The following is a 9,054-nucleotide window of genomic DNA, read 5'->3' on the forward strand; positions in this document are numbered from 1 at the left end:
CACACACACACACACACACACACACACACACACACACACACACACACACCACGCCTGCCTCCTCATGCCCGTCTTGTTATCAGGGGTTGCTAAAGTGACACGGCGCGTTTGCCTTTGCAGGCGCCCAGCGAGTACGAGGCCAACCCGGAGATGCTCTTCTACCGCATCACGCACCTCACCCGCGGCAAGCAGTACCACATCTGGGCCGCTGCCGTGACGACCGCTGGCCGAGGCAACATCAGCTCAAAGGTCACAGTGGAGCCTGCTGGGAAAGGTGGGTCCTTCAGGCGAGGAGGAGGGTAAAGGGAGGCGTGCGCAAAGGTTACGAGCGCTAATGACGGCCTTGAACCGACAGCAGGACCTCCTCCTCACCCACTCTCTGCTCTTGCTACTTTCCCTGCTATTGACTACAGCTGTAGTATTGATTGACAGCTGTAGTATTGATTGACAGCTGTAGTATTGATTGAGCTGTGGCTCTGTTGCTGTTGTTCATTATGTGGTGATGAACAGGGCCTATTTAGTAAAACAACTCCTGGGGAGGATGGAAGCAGGAATCAATAGAAAGGAGGATCTATGGAGTAAAGATAAACTGAAGGGGGTGGGGGTGGGGGTGGGGGGCAACACCCCCCCCCCCCCCCCCCGCTACATGTTTTTCTTCCTTCAGCCATTTCCCTCAGGTTGTTTTGGCAACTTTTAAGGCAAGAAGCAGACAGAAAGAGCCATCCTGAAGGTGGAAGAGGAGACTAGGCAGTATTTATGACCATTAACAGTTTGTTGTGTCTTTATGTGCAGTCCCGGCCAAGATCCTGTCTTTTGGGGGCACAGTGACCACCCCATGGATGAAGGAAGTGCGTCTGCCCTGCAGCTCAGTGGGAGAGCCCACCCCCACGATTAAATGGACCAAAGAAAGGTTGGAGCTCTTCGTGCACCACTCAGAGTTATGACTCAGACCCAGCTGCTGCCTCTGAGGGAAGATGCTAACTGTAGCTCGCTTTGTGTTTCCTCGCCAGCGAGGACTCCGCCGTTCCCGTGACAGCCGACAGCCAGAGGCAGGTCTTATCCAACGGCACGCTGGTGCTGCGGTCAGTCAAAGCGGAGGATTCTGGGTACTACACCTGCACGGCTACCAACACTTTAGGCTTCGACACCATCATAGTGAACCTGGTGGTGCAGGGTAAGAAGAAACTGATTGATTTGACGGACGGGTGCACCGTGGACTCTGTCGTTGACTGTTGGTGTGCGTTTGTGCAGTTCCTCCTGACCAGCCTCGCCTGACCGTCTCCACCACCTCCACCTCCTCCATCACCCTGGCTTGGATTCCTGGGGACAACGGAGGCAGCTCCATCAGAGGTATCCTCCTGAGCAGCATTTGTGTGCAACTCTACCTGTCTAGTAGCTGCATCGGAAAACATATGTTTTTCTAAAACAGCATTTTATATATATATATATATATATATATATATATATATGCATATATTCAGTGTTTTCTATTAATTTTACACATGTACATGCACAATCAGCTTATGGGATTCTTTGCATAAAAAAGAGTCAAACTTCAGTCGATTGACAATTTTAAGGTAATTGTCGCCCCCTGGTGGACAATGTTGATAACATCAGCTAGAAATCTGATTTTTTTTCCCCTTTAATTTATTTTTGTTACATAAATGTGTTTGTTCTGTTTGACTGCAGGATTTGTGCTGCAGTATTCTGTGGACAACACAGAGGAATGGCGGGACGTGTTCATCAGCTCCACTGAGCGTTCCTTCAGGCTGGACAATCTTCGCTGCGGAACGTGGTACAAGGTCAAGTTGGCCGCAAAGAACAGCGTGGGGTCAGGACGCATCAGTGAGATCATCGAGGCAAAGACACACGGGAGAGGTGAGCGTTGGAGGCTGATTCTCATTTGAAACATAAATCTCACGCTGATTTGACTAAATCAACTGTTTTTCTTCGTCTCCAGAGCCGGTTTTCAACAAGGACCAGCCGCTGCTCACCCACATCAACTCCACCCACGCAGGACTCAACCTGCAGGGCTGGACCAGCGGCGGCTGCCCCATCACTGACCTCATGCTGGACTTCAGGCCCAAAGGCACCTGGGCCTGGCAGAGCCTCAAGGCCAACTCAACAAATCAGCTGTTCCTCAGCGAGCTGCGCGAGGCCACGTGGTACGAGCTCAAAATGAAGGCGTGCAACAGCGCCGGCTGTGGGAACCAGACCTCCCAGTTTGCTACAACCGACTACGACGGCAGTGAGTGGACGCTACGTCTTTATTTTATCTCCTCTTCTCAAACATCACCTACCACTAAAAGATGAAAGCCGGGCAATAACGTGCTCCCCGTGTTTGTGTGCACTAGTCTGTCTGTTAGCAAAATATCTAATGAACCACTGAACTGATTTTATTGAAACTCTAAAGAAAATACTTACTGGATGTACATCTATAACTGATTCACCTTTGGAGTCAACCCAGTATGTCAGCTGCCACCGCTCATCATCCTTAGCAAACACAAAAATGGCTGTGATGTAGTGGGTTTAACAGATATTGACCTAAAATTCGAGGTGGTTCCAGCTGAGGTTCATTCACAGCTCGTACACGTCCCTGAGCGTTAACACTCTGCTGCAGATCTCACAATGCCACATGAGAACTTGTCTTCAGTCCAGTTTGTGGTGTTCATGGACAGGATTTCAAGACACAGTCGTGGTGAGTGTCTGGTTTGGGAACCTCAGGGTCTCGTCTCTGGTTCTGTTGGTATCTTTGGGTCAAGACCTTCAGGGTGCACTGGGGCTCGTGTAAAAGGCTGCGATGAGATTCAGCTCCTTTAAGGCTGACCTTCTCAACTGGAAGCGGGAGGAATGCCCCCACTGGGTGGAGGGGTTTAGGTATCTTGTTCCTGAGTGATGGCAGGATGGAGTGGGAGACGGGTCAACGGAGCCTCGTTCTCGGTAATGGGGGCGTTGTTTTGGTCTTTCGTGGTGAAGAAAGAGTTGAGTCGAAAAGCAAAGCTCTGGATTTGCTGCTCTGTCTACGACCCAGCCCTCCCCTGTGGTCCTGAGGTTTGCTTCATGGCTGAAAGAACCAGATCCAGAAACGGCCTGGAACCCAGAGACTGGGGGTTCTACCTGGGGGCCTGGGCTGCTGGTGTCGATTTGACGTCAGCATACTGTCGGCCGTTGATTGGTTCACTGGCCTGGGGGGGCAGGGGTCACAGACAAATCATCCTCTAGCGACTGATCCTTCCCTCCACTAGTGCGTCGCTGTTGGTGCGTGAAAGAGTGAGAGCTGTTTATTTATTTATTTGCTTCAAGTATGGATTCTCAACATGTTTCGGTACCCTGGAACAAACGACGAGGGGCGTGTCTTCCTCTATGACATCACATGTTTTAGATAAGATGATCCCCGCCCACATGGAGGCGGCACTTTGCTCAAAGCTAAACTATGGCCAAGGTAGAATAAGGCCGGGCCGGACTGGGCCTTACAATGCAGAAATGCTTTAAAGACACGGTGAGGATCTCTATCAACCAGGGGAGCCGGAGTGGAGCCGCTGCTCCTCCGCATCCAAAGGAGTCAGTCGCGGTGGTTCGAGCATCTGAGTAGGAGGCCTCCTGGATGGTTTCCTGGACATGTTCCACTGGTAGGAGATCCTGGGGCAGACCCAGAACTTGCTGAAGGGACTGTGCATCCTCTCTGGCTGGGGAACTCCTCGTGGTCCCCCAGGAGGAGCTGGGAGTGTCTCTGGGGAGAAGGAGGTTTTAGTTTTTGACCTGAACCTGTTGCCTCCACGACCCGACTACAGATACGTGGTAGAAGATGAACAATGAACCAGAACGGCTGCAACGTTGTCGTGTTGTCTCAGAAGTTTAAAGTCTAAAACTGTAGCGTGAAAAGATTGAACTCTTGTCGTTTCAGCTCATCTTTTGTTGCCGTTTGTTTATTTTTAAATCAGGCACGATCCCGCCTATTAAATCAGCTCGTGGAGAGGGCGATGACGTGAAGAAACTGTTCTCCATCGGCTCTCCGGTCATCCTGGTTACCCTGGGGGCGGCCTTGCTCTTCATTATCCGCAAGAAACGCAAAGAGAAGAGGCTTAAACGGCTCAGAGGTGGGAGTGGGAAAAACAAACAAAAAAAACTGTTTTGCAACCCAGAGTGACGTTTTACACAGATTATACTCAAATCCAACCCTAACGAAGATATTTTCTTCTAGATGCAAAGAGCCTGGCAGAGATGCTCATCAGGTAAGAGATAGTATTGCATGTATTACCCGGCAACCTTGGATGGGTTGAGGGTAATGTGATTTTGTTCCCTCAACGTGTGACGCTTTGACACAGACGAGATGAGACACACACGTTGAGCTTCCATTAGCATCTAACAGGAAGGCTTATTCTTCTGTGTGCTCAACCCTCTCTATGACAACCTGCTACCCCAAATGTTGGAATATCCTTGGTTAAACTACACAAACATGGTTAAATAAATAAAGAGATAAATAAGACATATAGGAGAAATCTTAATCTCACATATTATTTTATTCATGGCTATTGTTTTTACATTTGGTAATATTTATAGCTAAAACAAAGTAGGAATAATTGCTTGATTTTCTATGGTTTCTGGAGAATCTGTCAGCCGCCCCCCCCCCCCCCCCCCCCCCCCCCCCCCCCCCAAAAAAAAAAAAAATTGGTGTTTTCTGGCAAGCATAACTTTGGGAGCCGCTGATCTTGCCTGTTATATCAAGAAAATGAATATTATACTTTAAATTGTACAATTTTTTTTTTCCAGAATAAACTTTTTTTTGTTTAAAAAAAAAAAAAAAACTCTCTATGACTCCAATGTGACAGGCGCCCCCTAGCGACTGTATATGGAATCGCACTGAATCGCTGAAATAACACTAAAGCGCTTGTTACAATGAGAAATTAAGGATAGAAAATAAGTGCCTAATTTTATACTTAGTGTTTTCATTTACTTGTTTTTCACCCGTCTACACATGCGCAGCTTGTCCTCGTGTGTTTTCTTGATCCAGGACTTTATTGTGTTGTCACTGTGTGCAGCAAGAACAACCGCAGCATAGACACGCCGGTGAAGGGCCCCCCTCAGGGGCCCAGGCTCCACATCGACATCCCTCGTGTTCAGCTCCTCATCGAGGATAAGGAAGGCATCAAGCAGATAGGTGCGTTTCTGCAAGTGGCGCTTCTTGGTGTGTTGTAGTGCAATGACTGATGGGTCATGCGTGTGCAACAGGAGATGACAAGGCGGCGGTGCCGGTGACAGACACCGAGTTCAGCCAGTCCGTGAACCCACAGAACTTCTGCACGGGCGTGTCTCTGCACCACCAAGCTCTCATCCAGAACTCGGGGCCTCTGATCGACATGTCGGACATCCGCCCGGGCACGAGTGAGTGCACCTGCTGAACAATGACGTGGACTTCCTCGCCTTTGAATGTTGCGCCCGTTTTTCACCGAGCGGCTCTCTGTGATCTCTCCTCTCTTAGACCCCGTGTCCAGGAAGAGCATCAAATCGGCGCACAGCTCCAGGAACAGGTACTCCAGCCAGTGGACGCTGAGCCGGCCCTGTCAGAGCCAGTCCACGGCCTCGGCACGCACCCTGACCTCAGACTGGAGGACGATGGGCTCTCACGGCATCACGGCGACAGAGAGCGACAGCTACAGCGCCAGCCTCTCCCAAGACACAGGTGGGCCGACACCGGACAGAACCGCCGTTTCTTATTCAACATGCACAAACAAGTTTGAGAGGGTAAATAGATTTAATAAATATGTATTATCTAGCTTGAAGTCCCCTACAGAGACAAGAAACACATTTATTGAAGGGATTCATATTGTATCATGTTGTATGATAAGAAACGACAGTGGTGGCTGTTTTTGACCAACTTTGAAAATAACTATGTGAGGTTATGAAAGTCACACTCAGAGTGTTTAATGTGAATAACTTTCATCTACAACCACAGCAAATTGTAGCTCATTACCTTTCAATATGTCTGATTTATATCATTTTTGTGTGAGTCAACTTTGATTAGCTGTGGCAGCCATATTGATTTGGATTGACTCCAGAAGTTAATCAGTTGTACATGTACATTCAGTAATTACTATTTGAGAGTTTTAATAAAATCCATCCATTTGTTTATGAGATATTTTGCTAACAGACAGACCAGGTTGACTGCAACACTTAATGCTCAAGTTTTAACCAAAGGTTGCAATGAGTAGCACTTGGAGTACCAACACGGTATCTGTAGAAAAACTGAATTACAGCCATTTTTGAGGATTTAAAATCAGATGGCGGTGGCAGCCATCTTGAATTGAGCAGACACTAAACGTTAATCAGTTGTAGATAGCCCTGTCGCAAAAAACAATAAATCATTTAATCGCATGATAAATAAAAATTATCGACCTCATTTTCATTTATCAGCTTTATCGTTTCTTCGTGTCTCTCTCTTTCTACTGAAGACACTGGATGACAAAAGGCTCAACTCCGGTGCTCTTCACTGACCCCTCCTTTCTATTTTCTTTTTTAAATTGTTTTAACCATCAAAAATCACGTTTTTAGATCGTTAAAAGCAGCTAAGCTGAGAAGCTAAGTACGAGCTAAGCTAACAGGCTGACCTCGGGGAAAAACACCTCCGTCTTGACAACGATCCAAAATTCACGGTTGAAACCCGTGCCTTTGTCTAAAAAGTTGTTTTTCTGTGTAAAAAGAAGCTGAGAACTTGTTTACTGATTAAAATATATATATATATTAAAAGCTTTGTGTGACAAATGCTATGCTAAAGAGCTCAAAGCACACCGAGCATGTGCCCTTTTGAGAACCGATAAAAAGGAAGGAGAGATTTTTCTTAAAGAGACACGCTGCTCGCTCTCTCACTATCCATCCTTCGGTTCAAACAGTCTTATACTGCCATCCAGTGGTCAAAAAAGGTACTACACTCAAAAATTAACCAACATTTCTTCTTAAATTTGACAAGTTTTCTCAGAACTATTACCCCAAGGTTGCTCATATTTTAAAACCCCAAGGTCCTTGGTTCGTGGAGGAGGTTTTGTGATTATTTATAAATCAAGTTTTGACTGTAAGCAGCTGTCCCTCCCGACTGCGTTTTCTACTTTTGAACTGAGCATGTTTGAGTTGGGCTGCGCTCCTCCGCTTCTGTGCGCCGTCATCTACCGGCCTCCCAAGTATAATAAGGACTTCATACGGGACTTTTCTGATTTCTTGGGTGATTTTACGTCCAAATATGAGCACATTTTAATTCTTGGAGATTTTAATATTCACGTGTGTTGCACTGGAAAGCCGCTGGTGAAGGATTTCTTAGATGTAGTGGATGCTTTTGGCCTGAAGGGCCCAACCCATGAACGTACACTCACCCTGGACCTTGTTTTATCTTATGATTTATCTATTTTTAACTTGGAAATTGGCGATGCATTGTTTTCAGACCACATGCCTGTTTTATTTGATTTTATTCCTGTTTCTAAACCTGTTAAGTCCTGTGCTCCTGCTCGACGCTGCCGTGTTTTTAACTCGTCCTCTGCTGCCCATTTCTCCACTGTCTTTAATCGTTTAGAGTCACAGCTCTCTGTGTCTCTCAGCACTGAGGAGCTTTCCTTATATTTTGATTCTTTATGTAGATGAACAGATGCTGGGATATATTCATCATTTAACGCGGGTTCCTCATTTTTCTGGACTGAATAAAACGTGCATTGAATTTAAGGAAATGCAAAGTGAGACGTCATTTAAATTTGACCCATCAAAATGAATGCGGTCATTTATTTACAGAATCAAATTTAACATCAAACATTTACATTAATTTGGCAAATTATGAAAATAACAATATAAGCAATCAATCAGGAAAAATCATACGGCCATGATTTTTCGTTGCTGCACCACAAACATTTATAAAACTGTACAACTATGATCTTTTACCCACACGGATGTGAATAAGCACTTTACACAGACATTTCTAAATATCTGGGAGAATTTCTACTTGATAGAAAGTTAAAGATGAAAGAAGTTAAAGGGAGTAAGATTGAATGGGAAGGGAGGAATGTTCACCAGAACCGACACTCTCCATCAGAAGCCCAGCTCTCCTTCGGTACGCTTGGTAGGAAACTTGATCCATTACCTTTCTGAAGATTTATCAGCAGATATGGAATTCCGTTAACGCTACCTGTCCAGCGTCTCCTGATGGTGGCTGTAGCTCATCAGAAGTAGTGGCTAGTGAAAGTTATAATCCCATGGAACTCGGAAGAGCCTTTTGTCATGTCAAGATCATCCCGTCTCTAACAGAACTTGAGCAGAACCAGCAGAAAACTCTCCAGCACTCCAGCAACTTCAGAACTCCAGAACTCTGAACTCTGAGAACTCCGAAAACTCTAGAAGTCTGACAACTCTCCAACTCTGTGTAGACCAGGAAGTACTGACATTTTAAAGACTCTTTCCCGGTTCACTTTTTGGGATTTGTTCATTGGTCAGAATCGACCAGAAGGGGTGTGTTTTTGTGACGTAAGAGGTTAGAGACAGCGAGAATTGTTATGAGACAGGTCAGAAATGTTCTCACAGACCGAGAGGGTTTTGTTTTGGCGTGTTTAAGAAACAGGTGCAAAACATCTCTATTTACGTCTGAGAGGATTCTAAAACATGACAGTTTTAACATAACAACTTGTTTTTCGTTTGACTGTAACCTTGTAAACGCACACACTTGCTCATTCAAAAGCAGAAATCAGAAAAATGCATAATTACTCTGCAACAGCTTTTAACATGAGTTCTAACTTTTGCATGAGAATAAAAACCATTACTCAGTTAATAAAATTGATTAGTTCACTGCAACATCTAAAATGGTTTGAACTAAGACACTTTGATTATCAACATTTGAACAATAGTAATGATAATAAAACAGAGAGTGTTCTTTTCACTTGAATCTTCAAGAGAGAAAGTCTCAGGATGGGTGAACCTGTATTTCTGAGTTCAAATGAATGAAATGACAGTTCCTGTCCCACAAGGTTCTTAAGGTCAAGAGTTTTGACCTTAGACTTAGTTTCGACGTAGGCCTAGTCCACTACA

General features: G+C 45.6%; 1 protein-coding gene across 1 annotated transcript in view; it reads left to right on the forward strand.

Annotated features, from left to right (window-relative positions):
- The window catches only part of LOC119420289 (Down syndrome cell adhesion molecule-like protein 1 homolog), an 83,762-nt gene that overhangs the window by 59,037 nt on the left and 15,671 nt on the right, over positions 1 to 9,054 (forward strand). Inside the window, exons 19-29 of the mRNA XM_037687677.1 lie at positions 121 to 274; positions 793 to 910; positions 1,011 to 1,174; positions 1,252 to 1,350; positions 1,690 to 1,878; positions 1,961 to 2,248; positions 3,942 to 4,097; positions 4,202 to 4,232; positions 5,040 to 5,158; positions 5,230 to 5,382; positions 5,480 to 5,680. Coding sequence (XP_037543605.1) covers positions 121 to 274; positions 793 to 910; positions 1,011 to 1,174; positions 1,252 to 1,350; positions 1,690 to 1,878; positions 1,961 to 2,248; positions 3,942 to 4,097; positions 4,202 to 4,232; positions 5,040 to 5,158; positions 5,230 to 5,382; positions 5,480 to 5,680 — 1,672 coding nt within the window. The remainder of the gene's footprint in view (positions 1 to 120; positions 275 to 792; positions 911 to 1,010; positions 1,175 to 1,251; positions 1,351 to 1,689; positions 1,879 to 1,960; positions 2,249 to 3,941; positions 4,098 to 4,201; positions 4,233 to 5,039; positions 5,159 to 5,229; positions 5,383 to 5,479; positions 5,681 to 9,054) is intronic.

The sequence above is a fragment of the Nematolebias whitei genome, chromosome 14, assembly GCF_014905685.2.
Source record: "Nematolebias whitei isolate Nwh7 chromosome 14, NemWhi1, whole genome shotgun sequence".
Taxonomy (NCBI): domain Eukaryota; kingdom Metazoa; phylum Chordata; class Actinopteri; order Cyprinodontiformes; family Rivulidae; genus Nematolebias; species Nematolebias whitei.